The following is a 19,819-nucleotide window of genomic DNA, read 5'->3' on the forward strand; positions in this document are numbered from 1 at the left end:
AAATTTGGGTGGTTCACCAAAATTTTAGAACATACGCAAAGTGAAAACTATTTGTTTTAGAAAATAACTGAAATATGTGTAATACGCAGGAAACGCAATATTAAACACCAAAGATTTGCTTATTCGATAGTGTACTACCATACTATATACAGTACAGTAGCGTATTACGACATGTTCGAAACACAAGGTAGCCCAAAGTACTGAGAACAAATAGGAATTACGGGGGTTGCCCAGAAAGTAATGCACCGCATTTTTTGCTACAACAATTCTTTATTAAACATAACCAGAATTACACACACGAAAAAATGGTGTTTTATCTACGCACCCTATTTTTCCACGTAATCTCCATTCCTTTCTATGGCCTTGCTGCAGCGCAAAACAAGAGCGTGTATGCCCTTTCACTGTGTGAATCACCTCCTCACGGTCGTCATAACGTCTTCCACGAATGGCATCCTCGCGAATGACAACATCAGCTCGCTGCAACACGTCAGGTGTGACAGACGTGGATGGTCTCCCAGACCGCTGCAAATATAGGAGCTCCGCGGAACCGTCTTCTGATGACCTCACCCTCCGTGCCCAGCGACTAACTGTGCTTCTATCGACAGCAGATGCTCCATAGACTTCGCAGAAGCATTTGTGAATATTTCCCACAGTTTTTTCTCTGCAGTGAGAAATTCAATGACGGTACGTTGCTTGTAACATACAACACCTACAGACGCCAGTTTGAAACTGTCCTGCAGCTACGCTATCTGTCGGAAGTGACTGAAACTTTGCGCGCTCATTCAGGAGACTTCAAATAACATATCCGTAAGTTTTCGCATTCATAGCATTGTTTTCGGCAGAGCACAAAAATGCGGTCCATTACTTTCTGGGCAACCTTCGTACCTTTATTTCTCTAAGACATGTTGACACTGCGATAAACGACTTTCTTTAAGCAGATGCCACAACCTACTGGGAACAGGCAGAAACGAAAATAAACATGGCACTGAAAGCAGTTGGTGTATAGTATATGCTACATCAGGCAGAGAGAATGTAGATTACCACCTGAGCTTGGAAACAAAATTTGGATATGGAATATATACTACATAAGCACTGAGGAGGGTATGCTGTGGACTATGCTCCTTCATGCGCATAAGAGATGCATAATCCATTTCCTGTGCAGGCAGAAGACAATGGCGATAACAGTCATCATCAAATACACTACTGTCCATTAAAATTGCTACACCAACAAGAAATGCAGATGATAAACGGGTATTCATTGGACAAATATATTGTACCAGAACTGACATGTGATTAGATTTTCACGCAATTTGGGTGCATAGATCCTGAGAAATCAGTACCCATAACAACCACCTCTGGCCGTAATTGCGGCCTTGATACGCTTGGGCATTGAGCTTGGATGGCGTGTACAGGTACAGCTGCCCATGCAGCTTCAACACGATACCACAGTTCATCAAGAGTAGTGACTGGTGTATTGTTACGAGCCAGTTGCTCGGATACCATTTACCAGATGTTTTCAATTGGCGAGAGATCTGGAGACTGTGCTGGCCAGGGCAGCAGTCGAACATTTTCTGTATCCAGAAAGGCTCGTATGGGACCTGCGACATGCGGTCGTGCATTATCCTGCTGAAATGTAGGGTTTTGCAGGGATCGAATGAAGGGTAGAGCCACGGGTCGTAACACATCTGAAATGTAACGTCCATTGTTCAAAGTGCCGTCAATGCGAAGAAGAGGTGACCGAGACGTGTAACCAGTGGCACCCCACACCATCACGCCGAGTGATACGCCAGTATGGCGATGACGAATACTCGCTTCCGATGTCAGTTCACCGCTATGGCGCCAAACACGGATGCGACCATCATGATGCTGTAAACAGAACCTGGATTCATCCGAAAAAATGACGTTTTGCCATTAGTGCACCCAGGTTCGTCGTTGAGTACACCATCGCAGGCGCTCCTGTCTGTGATGCAGCGTCAATGGTAACCGCAGCCATGGTCTCCGTGCTGATAGTCCATGCTGCTGCAAACGTCGTCGAACTGTTCGTGCAGATGGTTGTTGTCTTGCAAACGTCCCCATCTGTTGACTCAGCGATCGAGACGCAGCTGCACGATCCGTTACAGCCATGCGGAGAAGATGCCTGTCATATCGACTGCTAGTGATGCGAAGCCGCTAACAGTCATTGCATCTCGACAACGCGAGCAGCAGTGTCGTGATACGATAAACCGCAATCGCGATAGGCTACAATCCGACCTTTATCAAAGTCAGAAAGGTGATGATGCGCATTTCTCCTCCTTACACGAGGCATCACAACAACGTTTCACCAGGCAACTCCGGTCAACTGCTGTTTGTGTATGAGAAATCGGTTGGAAACTTTCCTCATGTCAGCACGTTGTAGGTGTCGCTACCGGCGCCAACCTTGTGTGAATGCTCTGAAAAGCTAATCATTTGCATATCACAGCATCTTCTTCCTGTCGGTTAAATTTCGCGTCTGTAGCACGTCATCTTCGTGGTGTAGCAATTTTAATGGCCAGTAGTGTAGATAATTGTAGTCCTGGGTATATCAATTATAAAGTAGCCTATTGCTGGTAGAAAATAATTTGATCCAGAATATATACAACATCTTGTTACATAGCATAAAATCGTGTATCATGAGAAATGTGTTTTATGAGAGCCTCTAGGTACGAGTTAGTTTAGTTTACCTGCATGTCTGAAAGAACATACACTATTGACGATCCACAACTGTCGAAAGAGTCCGAAATTAAATCCCTGAATATAAATTTCTTGACATTAGCTGTACCAGTTAGGGATCTACTGCCGGATCGAGACTCGAAACCGGATATCCAATTTATCGATAGTGGTCGTCTTTACTCGATGATTTCAGTGGCCTGTGCTGTAACGATGTAGACAGTGCGATACAGGTAAATTTTGGTTGGTTTAGGGAGAGTGTACACACAGCCGAAGTGGTTAAGACAATCAGTCGCTATAAGCGAATTCCGCATTCGAATCCCGGCCCGGCATAAATTTTCATTTTTCGCTGTTGGTTCGTAGATCTATACCTAGTACAGCTACTATCAAGGAGAATGAGATTTTCACTCTGCAGCGGAGTGAGCGCTGATATGAAACTTCCTGTCAAGTTAAAACTGTGTGCCGGTACGAGACACGATCTCGGGACCTTTGCCTTTCGCGGACAAGTGCTCTACCATCTGAGCTACCCAATCACGACTCACGCCCCGTCCTCACAGCTTTACTTCTGCCAGTACCTCGTCTCCTATCTTCCAAACCTTACAGAAGCTCTCCTGCGAAAGGCAAAGGTCCAGAGTTCGAGTCTCGGTCCGGCACACAGTTTTAATCTGCTAGGAAGTTTCTTACTATCAAGGAATTCGCATTCATGAAATTACTTTCGAATTATTTTGTAGAGCTGTGAATAGCCAAGAGTGTCTGTTGTTTCAGACATGCATGTAAGTATTACAAGCCTAGGCGGGCACACAATAGTAACCACGTTAGTCACGGTTTCTTGTTGTCTCATTCATCCCATTGCAATAATCCAGATACTACTTCGAGTGTTAGGTGACGAATTCAGTGGACTACGATACGAAGATGTAGACAGTTTGGGTTGGCCTGGGAAGTGGGCACAGGTAGCCAAAGTGGTTAAGGCGACCGCTCACATTAAATGGGAAATCCGAATTCGAGTCCCGGTCCAGCACAAATTTTAATTTACACTATTGGCTAGTAGAACTGTACGTAATACAGCAGATGTCAAGGAATTCTAGTTCAGCAAATTGATTTGGAAGAATCAGTGCAGATCAGCCGGCGAATGGAACAAGGCAGGTTGGTAAATATTAGTCTGATGCATAGCAAAAATCTCCAGATAGGGTTATTTTAAACGATGTTCGGAATATGATTAACATGACCATAAGTTAGAGTAAAATCAGTTGGCTGTGTAAAAGTTACAGAAAACGTCTGGAAGCAAGGGGTGTTGTTGGAAAGCTCACCGTAATCTTCTTCGTAGACGATGGCGACTCGCGTCCAGTTGAGGAAGGCCATGACGTCCTGGAAAGCATTGTTGAGCAGCGACTGCGAGGGGTAGAGGTTGATGGAGAACTCTTTGTACTCGGTGTCGAGGTCGAGGCGCGCCTCCAGGTGGGGGATGTCGAGCGCGTCGCAGATGGAGTGGATGTGTGCGCCCAGCAGCGGGTCCGACGGCCCGAACACCGCCTGGACGCCGAACCTCACCTGCTGGCAAGCTGAGGCGCACACAGTTATCAGTATATGGACTGCAGGTCACACGAAATACAACAGACTAGAAAGATCCCCAATGCTGATGAGAGGTTTATCACTACTCCTCATTTGCCTCGTCTATCCAGCCAAAGCTGGTGACGTAGTGATAAACCTCTCATCAGCATTGGGGAACATGTAGTGACAGGCTCAATATTAGAACTGTTGATCTCACGATACTGAATAGGCTAGAAAGGCGAAGATAATGACGAGTAGTGATACCTTGTTTACTGCGTGTTCCCCCTTGTCGATGTGAGGTTTATCACTAGTCACCATTATCTACGTTGTTGTTGTTGTCTTCAGTCCTGAGAGTGGTTTGATGCAGCTCGCCATGCTACTGTGTCCTGTGCAAGCTTCTTCATCTCCAAGTACTTACTGCAACTTACATCCTTCTAAATCTGCTTAGTGTATTCATCTATTGGTCTCTCTCTACGATTTTTACCCTCCACGCTGCCCTACAGTGCTAAATTTGTGATCCCCTGATGCCTCAGAACATGTCCTACCAACCGGTCCCTTTTTCTTGTCAAGTTGTGCCACAACCTCCTCTTGTCCCCAATTCTATTCAGTACCTCCTCATTAGTTATGTGATGTACCCATCTAATCTTCAGCATTCTTCTGTAGCACCACATTTCGAAAGCTTCTATTCTCTTCTTGTCCAAACTAGTTATCGTCCATGTTTCACTTCCATACATGGCTACGCTCCATACAAATACTTTCAGAAACGACTTCCTGACACTTAAATCAATACTCGATGTTAAGAAATTTCTCTTCATCAGAAACGCTTTCCTTGCCATTGCCTGTCTACATTTGATATCCTCTCTACTTCGACCATCATCAGTTATTTTGCTCCAAAACTCCGTCACTACTTTAAGTGTCTCATTTCCTGATCCAATTCCCTTATCATCACCCGACTTAATTCGACTACATACCATTATCCTCGTTTTGCTTTTGTTGATGTTCATCTTGTATCCTCCTTTCAAGACACTGTCCATTCCATTCAACTGCTCTTCCAAGTCTTTTGCTGTCTCTGACAGCATTACAATGTCATCGGCGAACCTCAAAGTTTTTATTTCTTCTCCATGGATTTTAATACCTACTCCGAATTTTTCTTCTGTTTCATTTACTGCTTGCTCAATATACAGATTGAATAACATCGGGGAGAGGCTATAAACCTGGCTCACTCCCTTCCCAACCACGGTTTCCCTTTCGTGCCCCTCGACTCTTATAACTGCCATCTGGTTTCTGTACAAATTGTAAATAGCCTTACGCTCCCTGTATTTTACCCCTGCCACTTTAAGAATTTGAAAGTGTGTATTCCAGTCCGTTGTTCTAGCCGAAGCTAATGAGAGTGATAATCCTCACATCAACACTGGGGAACATGTAGTAAACAAGGTGAAGATCTTCTGTCAGTTTGGAAGCAAAACAACGCGTGGTGGACCAAGCAAGGATATTAGACGCAGAGTAACACATGTGAATGGAGTATTTCTTGCCAAAAAAGTCGACTTATAAAAACATAGATTTGAATTTTCGGGAAGAAATTCCTGAGAACCAAAGTCTGGATCATAACGTTGTATGAAAGTAGTAAAAAATCCTCGATGAATTACTCAGCATTAGTGTCTACACGCACGGATCACTGGTATGTATAAATATGGATTATCTAGGTCGAAGCGCCGAGAGCGCTATATGTACGTGTTGCTCAGTTGTTGAAATCGCGGGCTGGAAATCAGTGGTAGTGGTCGAAAGAGCGGATGGGCCTTCGGCCTTGCAACACCCAACGACTGCGATGAGATTACGTATATTTTTCCGGCGTAATAAATCTTGATGTTCTTCAAGGGTACGGAACCGGAGCTCATGGTCCTGACGATAAGATTTCGACAGTCCGTCAGGCCGTCATCTTTTGGTGAGTTTGCAAGTGCATAACCACGCCGGAACTGAGGTAACATCAGATACGGTGGCTCCCTTATACACCGGGAACAGGCCACTGCCCTTGCGAAAGAAACAAAAGAGCTGCCCTCTTCTAAGCGAATAAATACGAGGCCGCCGGCTTAGAAACTAACGAAAGCGATGAATTGCTAATTAAGAAGTAGCCGGTAGAAAACCAGGCCGTTGTTGTTTTTTATCTGATAAAAAGGGAGTCCACATTTTGCTTAAAGGAAATCATTATCTCTGTTAATAATATCACCGGATAATAGTGTTTCGATGGATTCCTTAAGTACAAAAATTCCAATAACGGGAAGCCAGAGCAATGATTTGCCTCACTTTAGATATCACATTATGCCCTTCGCTGAGACGGTGTTCAGCGACGGGAGATTTTTCGCACATTGGTCATGAACCGTACGAATAGTGTGTCCAATATAAGCCTTTCCGTAATGACAGGGAATTATATATATACAGCAGGCGTCCTCAATTCCGAATCATCTTTAACAGATCCGAGAAGGACACTTTTAATACCGCATTTTCTGAAGATTCTTGAAATAAATATAGCGTTTTCTGAGGATTCTTGAAATTTTCGAAGAAATTCTTCCCGCAAAGTGTAAAATAGCACCAGATTTACAAGCGTCCCTTGTTGGTACGCATGGTGATCCAGATTTAAAACCACGAAAATTTTTATGATCAGTATATCCATTTTGCCTGAGAACAACCAAGGTAATTCGCAGTATTTTTCAATTTCTATCGAAAATTTTTTGCTTGGAGGGCAGTCCTTTCGCTTCTCGCACATGCACAATGGCCTGTTCCTGGGGCATAAGGAGCCGCCGTCTCTGATGTTACCTCAGTTCCAGAGTGATTGTACACCTACAGTCTCACCTGAAGATGGTGGGCATTTAGACGGTCGAAATATCTTGTCGTCAGGTAGATGAACTCCAGTTCCATACCCGCGCAGAACATCAGCAAACAGCTGTTATTATACCTATCGCTGACGAAGTGTGTTATATAAAACGGAATTGTGTGAATAGAATTAAAATGGACGTTGCGGCCGTGATGGCACCACCCACATAGGCCAGTGTTAGATTTCAGTATTGATTTCATTACAGTGTTGAGCACGCATGTATATCATCAGAGTGGCGTGTGACAATCGACATTTTAATTTGATTGGTCAGTATCGAGATTAAACGGTTGCAGCTTGTAAGGGGAAGAGAAATATTGGCTAGGATATTGCACCCACTAAATGAATTTTCTGTATGAGAACGTAACGAAACTTCATATCGCAACTTTAGCTAACTGTTTTCAAGTTTATACATGACTGCAAAGTTTCAGGCGGTGTGGAAATCTATCTGCATTTTGAAATGCAATCAAAACCCGTAATCACTGCAGACCCAATGAAAATATCCGTTACTCCGCTAAAATCAGGGATATTTTCATGCCTCAAATGCTTTAGGGTCAATGTAAGCCTAATGTTAGACGTATATGTCGTGTAGGTAAATCTGTCGGCGATGTTGACTATGCATATTCCACAAAAATTCTAACAATCCTCTTTTTACTCTCTGATTTTCTAGTGGGAAGCGGAATCTTCATCACGCTGAAATATGAAATCCGCTTCATTCAACTCGTTTCCTCAAGTAATTCTCTGGCACTGTGCCATCCCCTGAGAATTGCAACCCCACACTGTTTCATCAGGAAGTCATTAACGGTAAATGCACGACATTGCTTCCCGCAATTATAAAACTTAATTGTCTACGGAAATGCTAGTATGTACTAGACTTACCTTAATTGTAGAGGAATAATACCGAATATTGCCATTGCATCTTGTAAGAGAATGTAGAGCGAATCTCACTACAAGGTTGCATTGTGATTTGTTCTGTTTTGTTTAAAGAGTTGTTTTACACTCCAGCTCTCTTTCTTTCAAAATAAAAATTTAACCACAACGGAGTATTCATCTAAAAGATTATAAATTTAAGCGTCAAATTTCCTGGCTGACGTTAGACAGTATTGTGATCTAATGCACGGAATTTAAAAGCTAGGCTCTATAGTAAACAGAAAACACTTTCCTAATGCTCTGGAAATCAGTACTTATTTGGTCATGAGCTGGCTTATTATTTCCTGTCAAGTACTGATGGAAAATTCAGATGATGTTAAAAGTTATATTTTTGGTGATACTATTCTGACACAACATTTATGAAAGTCAAGACTTGTAAAAGAGTGATCTTCTGAAGCGAAACTAATGTAAGGACGGAAAATAATTTGTCTTGATAACATGAAGAGCATACTTATAATTATTTAAGTTCTTTAAGTTCCTTGCAGAGAAATATGTTCATATTTCGGAAGAAATTTTGTTTGTCAAATAAGTTAAAGTCGACAAACCTTTTCACATTTCGCAATACTTCGTGTTATTAACTAACATTATACAAAATGTTGTGGAGTTAGTCGAACAGAACAAGTCTGTTACGAATGAAAACACACAGAAAACTGGTGTAATAGTCTACAATATTTATTACTTGTTTCACAAAACGGTTTCCAGCTGTTATACCATTACGGGTTACAAAGACACCTATCCCAAAGCGGAAGTGCTGTCTTTGCCAATGGGCAGAAAGTATTCCACAGTGTTGTCCACAGGAAACGGATGGTTTGAAGTTCCTGGATTTCAGATTCTGGCCGCATTCAGTGAGGCGTTTCCTAAATAAGGAATTGTGAACAGTTTATTGCTTTCCTGAGTTCGTGGGTCGACAACAGGGTGAAGAAGAGCCTACATGCTGTTCCTTCTTTTTTATGTATCACTGAGTCCACCAACGCAGGAGGGTAATCATTGTTTGATGATATTTGTCTGACTGTACTTAATTTAGCTTGGAAGTTTGAATGTATGCTTTCCCGGCGTATACAGCTGGCGAAGAGTTCTCGGGCTTCCAGCCATCTTCGCCAGAAGATGATGAGTATGTCACTCGTCGAAACGTCGCAGTTTGAAGACACCGCCACCCGGCTGGAAGCCCGAGAACTCTTCGCCAGCTTGGAAGTTGTCTTAGCACATGGAGACGGATCTTAGGTGATGCATAATTTAATGATAGGCAGCATATATAGCGATCACTGGATGTTTTGAAAATTGGCAGGTATTCTAATACCTGTGATGATAGGTGTCTTATAAAACTTGAATCTACGAATATGATAATGGATGACTCCTATTAGGTCTAAATAATTTATGCTGTTACCTCTAAAACCCGATTTTCAAATACATATTGCTGTACTTTAAAAAATAAGCTCAGTCTCGACCGCAAAGAACATTTATTTTGTGGTAACCGGTTTTGGCCAGTTTTTGACCATCTTCAGAGTTCATGCTAAAATATGAACACAGAATGGATTTAAAGGTAGAACTAGCAGTGACATATATGAAATACATCATCTATAACAAATATTAAAAGAAGAAATTAGGCAACGGCCTTGCCGCAGTGAATACATCGGTTCCCTTGAGATCACCGAAGGTAAGCGCTGCTGGGCGTGGCCGGCACTTGGATGGGTGACCATCCAGCCACCATGCGCTGTTGCCATTTTTCGGGGTGCACTCAGCCTCGTGATGCCAATTGAGGAGCTACTCGACCGAATAATAGCGGCTTCGGTCAAGAATACCATCATACCGACCGGGAGTGCGGTATGCTGAACCCACGCCCCTCCTATCCACATCCCCTTTGGAGGATGACACGGCAGTCGGATGGTCCCGGTAGGTCACTCATGGCCTGAAGACGGAGTGCTTTTAAAAGAAGAAATTATACCCGTGATGGTAGGCCGAAGCGGTGAATGAAGTCGCTGTTATAACTCTACGAACGTGAGCTGCTAAGGAGACCAATGGGGCTGTTGCTTGTATACGCGATGATCCGCCCACTGCACACTGAATTACATCAGCGACAGCCAATCAGGCATGCAGGACATATCACTGTCACTACAATAAGGTATATACAAAATGGTTACGCAAAAGCTAATAACAAATATAGAAATAGGTGCATTACATTTTGTAGAGTAATTTCTATAAAGCAAAAGCTAATAACAAATATAGAAATAGGTGCATTACATGTTGTAGAGTAATTTCTATAAACAGCATTTCGTCAATCTATGATAAAACTATATACAAAAGAGATAACCAATCCCAATCGGTTGTGAGAACACCGATAGCCATCTGTGGGGGTTTATCACGATGTTATAGATTGTACGGCAGCAGACATAATGGTTTAGCAACTCTAGTGGTTCCCATGGAGACGGTGTGGCCATAGCTATAAGCGCAGAAGAGGGTTTCAGAGCTGCGACAGCGGCTGGATGTGAAATACGTACTGTCTTGCAGGCAGACATGTAGAAACGCATGCCATTGCTTATTGCTTCTACATCGTAGTGTCAGTGAAAATATTGCTTGAGTGACGTCGTTGTTTACAGTCGAAGCGCGCGTGCGTCGTGAGTCACGTGCAGTCCCTGGACGGTAGATGCAGGTAAGCAGGGCCTGCTGTTCATGTGTCTTGAATCTTAGTGGATGTGTTGTCATCTCAGTTTGGTTCGTCTTCTCGGTTGTCACAGGGATGCATTCTTCTTCTCTTGCTGCCAGGTGATCATTCCAGGAGCAGGTAGGGCCATCTGATGGGTGGGTGCCAAGGAGTTGATTGCCCAACCCACTGACCAGCGGGTTTCGCGATGTCCTCGCCGACGCACAGAATCTCATCGCGTGCTCGCGGAAGCGGCGCTACAGCCTCGGGGTTCCCGCGATGTCGTGCTGTTGCCTTGTGTCGTAGTCTCTTGGGCGATGGAGCGCCAGCCGGAGGGCTTTATTCTGCACCAGTTGCAGTGTCTGCAGATGGGTGCCTGCTGTTTCCCCACACCAAGGCCTCTTACTCAAGCACCGGCCTGATAAGTGCTAAGTAGAGCGAGAGGCTGCAGTGGGGATTAGTCTCAACTCCCGGATGTGTGGTCCCCAGGTCAGGCGCTGGTCTAAGGTGACGCTGAGATATCTTCCATTGCGAGACCACGGAATGGGGCCTCCCAAGATCCGCACTTTCGGCAGCGCATCGTGAATTCACCGGCGCGTGAACACCGCCGCCTGGCTGTTCTCGGCCTCGAACTTGAGCCGCCATTTGGTAGCCCAAGCTCCAAGCTCGTTGCAGGCGAGTTACAGGCGGCGGCGCATCAGCTGGGCGCTCGTACTACGCGTGTAGAGCGCCGTGTGATCGGCGGAGAGCGCCAGACGTCTTCGGTACGTTGGCGGTGTAAAGAGAGTATCAGCTGCAGAACTGATTCACTACCGCCTGGATGTCGTTCCAATTCCGTCCATATTACAAGGGCCAAGCACGGACCCGTCCGGTACACCAGCTCGGATGTGGCGCGCCGTTGACACACCACTATCAGCACGCACATGGAATGCACGCCCGCGCAAGTAGGACTGAAGCAGGCGGACATGCGACACTGGTACTCCCAATACCAGCAGATGACTGTCGAAGCGGCGTGGAGACGTCGATGTTCACGTTTCAACAGAAAACGATTTGAAAGTTGCGACAGCGGCTAGTGGTTACAAAATACTGACGTGCAAGTAAGGCGACTATCGTGATATGTGCCAGATGACAGTGACAAAGTAACCAGCAAGATAGCAAGTAAAGTAGGGTACATAATATCTAATGCATGAGACTGTGTGAATCCTGCCTTGGGCATGGATGTATGCGATGTCCTCAGGCTAGTTAGGTTTAAGTATTTCTACGTCTAGGGGACTGATGACCTCAGATGTTAAGTCCCATAGTGCTTAGAGCCAATTTATGAGTTGTGTGAGGTCATTTTTAAATACTTTTTGCCCGATCGCTGTTCTCCATGAGAACTGTTATCAAAATTTACATATACCGTGGTCTCTGGAAATAAGTTGCTTGATGAATTTTGTAAGTTATCTGGTGGCACGGGTTCAAAGCACAACACATGATCAATGCAGCTAAATCAGTATCTAACCTTGGATGAATGTGGGTCTGTCTGTCCCTCTTGAAGAAACACCACAGAAGTTAGCAACTTAGAAAAGAAGACTTAACGTTTGCAGATCACCAGCTTAAAGATGACCATAGTTGCAATGCGCAACATGAAGTATCAGATCACGTCCATAAAAGACGGATGAAGAACGATCTTGAAATAAAGAAAACTAATAAATGTATGAATAAACTTGTATGAATATATGAATAAACATGAATCACGGACCTTGCCAATGGTGGAGTGGCTTGTGCGCGTCAGCGATACAGATAGCCGTAGCATACGTACAATCACAGCAGAGGAATATCTTTTGAGAGGCTAGTCAAACGTGTGAATCCTGAAGAAGGACAGCAGCCTTTCAGGCAGTTGCAAGGACAACAGTCTGCATGATTGATTGTTCTGGAGGTGTAACATCAACCAAAAATGGCTTACTGTGTGGTAGTGCAAAGTGCTGAAAGCAAGGGTAAACTACAGCCTTAATTTTTCCCAAGTACATACAGCTCTACTGTATGTCTAAATGAGATGGCATCGTCTCGGGTAAAATATGCCGGAGATCAAGTAATACCTCTTTCTGATCTGGGAAGGGGGGAGGGGGGAGACTTCTCAAAAATGGCTCTGAGCACTATGGACTTAACTTCTGAGGTCCCCTAGAACTTAGAACTACTTAAACCTAACTAACCTGAGGACATCACACACATCCGTGCCCGAGGCAGGATTCGAACCTGCGACCATAGCGGTCGCGCGGTTCCAGACTGTAGCGCCTAGAACCGCTCGGCCACGACGGCCGGCCGAAGACTTCTCAGAAGGGTGTATTATCAGGAGAAACAAAACTGGCCTTCTACGAATTGGAGCATGGGGGCAGGTGGGTGTGCCGGACGCCAGTACATCTCTGATGCGGTACATCTCTAGTTCCCAGATTCTTTGCATGAAATAGCATTGCCATCGACAGGCCATGCGGGGTACGCGGGAGTCTGTTAAGAGCTGTAGGGCGTTGAGCTGGAACGAGAGACTGTAAGGTCCGATTGACGCGTGATGGGTGTGAAACCGGCGTTGTAACGAAAGGCGGCGTGTTCGGCGCGAGCTACAGTTCTGCTGTTTGGACGAAGAATCCTGTTGGAGGGGCGTTGGTTTAGCCCTTGTAATATGGATGGAATTGGAACGACAACCAGGCGGTAGTGAATCAGTTCTGCAGCTGATACTCCTGGAAATGGAGGTGTGTTTCTGTCTGGTTACATCTGGATCTGCAACTGTTTTACGGCACGTTCTTCTGTGCAAAAGTCTTGAGTGTTTTATACTCTAAAACCTGTTTCCAGAATGAGATTTTCACTCTGCAGCGGAGTGTGCGCTGATATGAAACTTCCTGGCAGATTAAAACCGTGTGCCAGACCGAGACTCTAACTCGGGACCTTTGCTTTCCGCGGGCAAGTCATCCACGAGGTACTGGCAGGACTGAAACTGTGAGGATGGGTCGTGAGTCGTGCTTGGGTAGCTCAGTCTGTCAAGCAGTTGTCCGCGGAAGGCGGTTCAAGTCTCGGTCTGGCACACAATTTTAATCAGCCACGAAGTTTCTACCACCTGTTATTCACACTATGTGTTCCCGTCGTAAGAGTCCGTGTTGATTGCGGATACCCGACCGTTATTTCAAATCACTTAGTAACGGTGATCGCGGGCTGGGCCTCGGTTGCTTGTGTCATTCTGTATTAGTAGTAATAGCTTTAATCATCTGTAGATCTTTTTTTACAAGGATATAGGACATGTCAAAGTATTTACAAGTTTAGACCAATTTAAAATATGCTAATTCGTATACACATATACTTACACGCTTTTAGTTAGAGACAATCATTTGATTTTACTCCTGGTATACAATACTTTTTTTACAAATAAGTTATAAAAATATGGGATGCCACTCTGTTGACACATATCTCACTATCAGTCGCTGCACACACTATACACACATTGTTTCATAACACTTCACTCACTACACACACACAAACACACACACACACACACACACACACACACACACACACACACACACATTAAGGGGAGAGTGTTTCAAGAAAGGAAAAAAGGAGGGAAGAAACGTAAATTGAAGGTGTTATGTAGATTGTTGTATATTTTATAATCATTATTATTATTATTTATTTGTCTAACATTTTTTATCAAACCCCTACTCTGTTTTATCTAAGCAATCCTTCAATGTATAAAATGTATTGCGTAACAGGTACTTTTAGCTGCCTTTTTAAATAAGTGTATTTTTGCAATTTCTTTAATCTCTTTTGGTAATTTATTGTATAGTTTTATTCCTTGGTAGAGAATGTTGTTTTAAGTTTTATGTTTATCTTTTCTTGGTAAATGATAGCTGAGTCTGTCTATTGTGGCACGGTCATTGACAGAGCTGTCTGTGCAGTAATTGCCAATGTTATTTTTGATGTGTGGAACTGACTGATAAATGTATTCACATGGAGCAATTAAAATCCCCAGTGTTTTGAAAAGATCTTCAACAATGAGCTCGCCTAGTAATTTTGGTTATTATTCTTATGGCTCTTTTCTGCAATTTCAAAATTGTGTTCATATCTTGTGCGTTTGTTCCCCAAAAAAGAATGCCATATGTAAGAATTGAGTGTACATATGAATAATATGTAACTAAAAGACAATGCATGTTACACACTAATGATAGGATTCTAAGGGTATAACATGCTGATGACGTTCTGTTAACAAGTACTTTTGTGTGTTCACACCACTTCAACTGAGAATCAACACTCATTCCTAGAAATTTTGCATTTGTTACCCAGTCTATAGAGGTACAATCTACATTTAATTTAACATTGTCATTTTTCCTTTTCAAACTGAAATTCATGGCATTAGTTTTCTTTATGTTCAATGTTACTTTATTGCTTATTGACCAATCGTAAACTTCCTTGAGAGTTTCTTTTGCTTACTCGGCAAGGAGTTCTCTTATTTTCTCAGTGACTTTAATATTGCTGTCATCAGCGAAGAGAATTTTTTCACCATGAGTAACACTACTGGGAAAGTCATTGCTGTATATCAGGAATAGTATTGGTCGTAATTTGCTACCTTGCGGAACCCCTGTGTTAATGTACTTTGGTTCTGATAAGTGTTTCACTAAATGTTGAGATCTATTTGAAGTATGTGTTATTCCTACCCTATCTGCTAGGTATGATCGAAATAAGTCACTAGCTACCCCTCTTATTCCTAATGCTTCTAATTTATTTAATATATCTTGTGGTCGACTGTATTAAAAGTATGCCTGTAACAGACTCATCTCTATCGAGAGCATCAAGTACAACTTTTGTGAACTCTACTCTGGCTGACTCCGTATTCTTGCCACTTCGGAAACCAAACTGCGATTCGCTTAAAAGATTGTGTTCATTCAGGTAATTCATGAATCTGTCTTCCATAACTAATTCTATTATTTTTGAGAATGCTGACAGCAGCGAAACAGGCCGGTAATTTTCTGTGTCTTCGGCATTACCTTTCTTAAGCAAAGGTACAACTCTTGCCTGTTTTAGCTGCTCTGGAAATGTCCCTGATGTGAAGGATTCATTTATTATACAGGGTGATTCAAAAAGAATACCACAACTTTAAAAATGTATATTTAATGAAAGAAACATAATATAACCTTCTGTTGTATATCATTACAAAGAGTATTTAAAAAAGTTTTTTTTCACTCAAAAACAAGTTCAGAGATGTTCAATATGGCCCCCTCCAGACACTCGAGCAATATCAACCCGATACTCCAACTCGTTCCACACTCTCTGTAGCATATCAAGCGTAACAGTTTGGATAGCTGCTGTTATTTCTCGTTTCAAATCATCAATGGTGGCTGGGAGAGGTGGCCGAAACACCATATCCTTAACATACCCCCACAAGAAAAAATCGCAGGGGGTAAGATCAGGGCTTCTTGCAGGCCAGTGATGAAGTGCTCTGTCACGGGCTGCCTGGCGGCCGATCCATCGCCTCGGGTAGTTGACGTTCAGGTAGTTACGGACAGATAAGTGCCAATGTGGTGGCGCTCCATCCTGCTGAAATATGAATTGTTGTGCTTCTTGTTCGAGCTGAGGGAACAGCCAATTCCTGGGCTGCGAACAAATGCTTGCTGGATGCGTGCTACATTTTCATCACTCGTTCTCGGCCGTCCAGAACTTTTCCCTTTGCACAAACACCCATTCTCTGTAAACTGTTTATACCAACGTTTAATACACCACCTATCAGGAGGTTTAACCCCATACTTCGTTCGAAATGCACGCTGAACAACTGTCGTCGATTCACTTCTGCCGTACTCAATAACACAAAAAGCTTTCTGTTGAGCGGTCGCCATCTTAGCATCAACTGACGCTGACGCCTAGTCAACAGCGCCTCAAGCGAACAAATGTACAACTAAATGAAACCTTATAGCTCCCTTAATTCGCCGACAGATAGTGCTTAGCTCTGCCTTTTGTCGTTGCAGAGTTTTAAATTCCTAAAGTTGTGGTATTCTTTTTGAATCACCCTGTATTTGTTATGGGGCATCGTATAATCAATATGCATTGTTTCAGTACAAACATTGGTACTTCATCTAGGCCTACTGCCGCCTGTATTGTGCGCGTATTTTGTGCGAAGGCCTAAGACTACTTAGTCTTACACTGTAACTAAGTGGGCAGGGACGAAGAACATTCACGGAAAATAAATCACGACACCAAGAAGGTGTTGTGTGACATAAACGAAAGTTTGTAGGAACCGTTCCTGCATCTGAAAGATGACGTCCATTCAAATTTCACGCCAGTCACATAAGAGTGGCGGTAGTAGCGCCACCATGAGGGTGCAAATCAGATTTGTTAGAAATACGTGCTGTAACGGTAGTGAGATTTGGCGTGGTGAATGCCTTTAGGGTGACAAAGATGTGATTTTCAACACTTCACTGAGTTTGAATTGGGTCGTGTAATAGAAGCTGGATGTTCCTTCTGCGATATTGCTAAAAGACTTGGCAGGAAGGTAGCCACTACACATGACTGCAGCGGTGGTCACGAGAATGAACGGTCGTAAGGAGACCGGACTCGGACGGCCACGTGGCACTGTCGAGAGAGAAGACCGTCGTGTTCCTCGTCGGGCTGTGGCGCATCGCACAGCATGTGCAGCACTGGGCACAACAGTGACACAACAACTGTAACGAATTGGTTACTTCAAGGACATCCCCGAGGCAGACGCTCTGTAGTGATAATTCCACCGTTCCCAAACCACCACCATTCGTGACTTCAGTGGTGCCAGTGGTGGCCGTGTGCTGGTTAGGACGAGTCCAGTTGAGTGCGTGGAACCAACTTGTCTGCGAGCTACACACGCTGAACTCACAACTGGAGTTATGGTCTGCGGTGGGATGTCGTATAACGTCAAGAGCACTCTCGTGGCTATCCGATGCACCCTTACTGCAAATCCGTATGACAATCTCCTGATACGACTTCTTGTGCTGTCATTCACGAACGGCACACGGCGCTGTTGTGACACGACAGGTTCTACAGTGTTGACATGCTGCTATGACCTGCTCGATTGCCTGAACTCCCTCCAATTGATGACATGTGGGACATCAGTCGAGGACAACTTCAGCGTCATCGACAAAAACAGCATTAACTGACCCTCTATTGACCTAACACGTGCAGCCGGTATGGAGTTCCATCCCACAAACTGACATCCAGCGCATGTACAGCACACTGCTTGCAAGTTGGCAAAATTTGCTTTCAACATTCTATCAGTTACGCTGCTTATTCATGTACCAGCATTTCACATTTGCAGTGGCTTACCTCGCGGTTACACTAACCTCTGGCCTTGCGATGTTAATCACTTACGTACAGTACTGGCCATAAAAATTGCTACATCTACATCATCTACATCTACATTGATACTCCGCAAGCCACCCAACGGTGTGTGGCGGAGGGCACTTTACGTGCCACTGTCATTACCTCCCTTTCCTGTTCCAGTCGCGTATGGTTCGCGGGAAGAACGACTGTCTGAAAGCCTCCGTGCGCGCTCTAATCTCTCTAATTTTACATTCGTGATCTCCTCGGGAGGTATAAGTAGGGGGAAGCAATATATTCGATACCTCATCCAGAAACGCACCCTCTCGAAACCTGGCGAGCAAGTTACACCGCGATGCAGAGCGCCTCTCTTGCAGAGTCTGCCACTTGAGTTTATTAAACATCTCCGTAACGCTATCACGGTTACCAAATAACCCGGTAACGAAACGCGCCGCTCTTCTTTGGATCTTCTCAATCTCTTCCGTCAACCCGACCTGGTACGGATCCCACACTGATGAGCAATACTCAAGTATAGGTCGAACGAGTGTTTTGTAAGCCACCTCCTTTGTTGATGGACTACATTTTCTAAGCACTCTCCCAATGAATCTCAACCTGGTACCCGCCTTACCAACAATTAATTTTATATGATCATTCCACTTCAAATCGTTCCGCACGCATACTCCCAGATATTTCACAGAAGTAACTGCTACCAGTGTTTGTTCCGCTATCATATAATCATACAATAAAGGATCCTTCTTTCTATGTATTCGCAATACATTACATTTGTCTATGTTAAGGGTCAGTTGCCACTCCCTGCACCAAGTGCCTATCCGCTGCAGATCTTCCTGCATTTCGCTACAATTTTCTAATGCTGCAACTTCTCTGTATACTACAGCATCATCCGCGAAAAGCCGCATGGAACTTCCGACACTATCTACTAAGTCATTTATATATATTGAGAAAAGCAATGGTCCCATAACACTCCCCTGTGGCACGCCAGAGGTTACTTTAACGTCTGTAGACGTCTCTCCATTGATAACAACATGCTGTGTTCTGTTTGCTAAAAACTCTTCAATCCAGCCACACAGCTGGTCTGATATTCCGTAGGCTCTTACTTTGTTTATCAGGCGACAGTGCGAAACTGTATCGAACGCCTTCCGGAAGTCAAGAAAAATAGCATCTACCTGGGAGCCTGTATCTAATATTTTCTGGGTCTCATGAACAAATAAGGCGAGTTGGGTCTCACACGATCGCTGTTTCCGGAATCCATGTTGATTTCTACATAGTAGATTCTGGGTTTCCAGAAATGACATGATACGCGAGCAAAAAACATGTTCTAAAATTCTACAAGAGATCGACGTAAGAGATATAGGTCTATAGTTTTGCGCATCTGCTCGACGACCCTTCTTGAAGACTGGGACTATCTGTGCTCTTTTCCAATCATTTGGAAGCCTCCGTTCCTCTAGAGACTTGCGGTACACGGCTGTTAGAAGGGGGGCAAGTTCTTTCGCGTACTCTGTGTAGAATCGAATTGGTATCCCGTCAGGTCCAGTGGACTTTCCTCTATTGAGTGATTCCAGTTGCTTTTCTATTCCTTGAACACTTATTTCGATGTCAGCCATTTTTTCGTTTGTGCGAGGATTTAGAAAAGGAACTGCAGTGCGGTCTTCCTCTGTGAAACAGCTTTGGAAAAAGGTGTTTAGTATTTCAGCTTTACGCATGTCATCCTCTGTTTCAATGCCATCATCATCCCGTAGTGTCTGCATATGCTGTTTCGAGCCACTTACTGATTTAACGTAAGACCAGAACTTCCTAGGATTTTCTGTCAAGTCGGTACATAGAATTTTACT

At 43.9% G+C, this 19,819-nt stretch overlaps 1 protein-coding gene across 1 annotated transcript in view; it reads right to left on the reverse strand.

Annotated features, from left to right (window-relative positions):
• Window positions 1-19,819, reverse strand: part of LOC124778790 (glutamate receptor ionotropic, kainate 2) — a 341,610-nt gene that overhangs the window by 212,339 nt on the left and 109,452 nt on the right. The window contains exon 2 of the mRNA XM_047253668.1: window positions 3,993-4,244. Within this exon, the coding sequence (XP_047109624.1) occupies window positions 3,993-4,244 (252 nt within the window). The remainder of the gene's footprint in view (window positions 1-3,992; window positions 4,245-19,819) is intronic.

This window comes from Schistocerca piceifrons, chromosome 1 (genome assembly GCF_021461385.2).
Source record: "Schistocerca piceifrons isolate TAMUIC-IGC-003096 chromosome 1, iqSchPice1.1, whole genome shotgun sequence".
NCBI lineage: Eukaryota > Metazoa > Arthropoda > Insecta > Orthoptera > Acrididae > Schistocerca > Schistocerca piceifrons.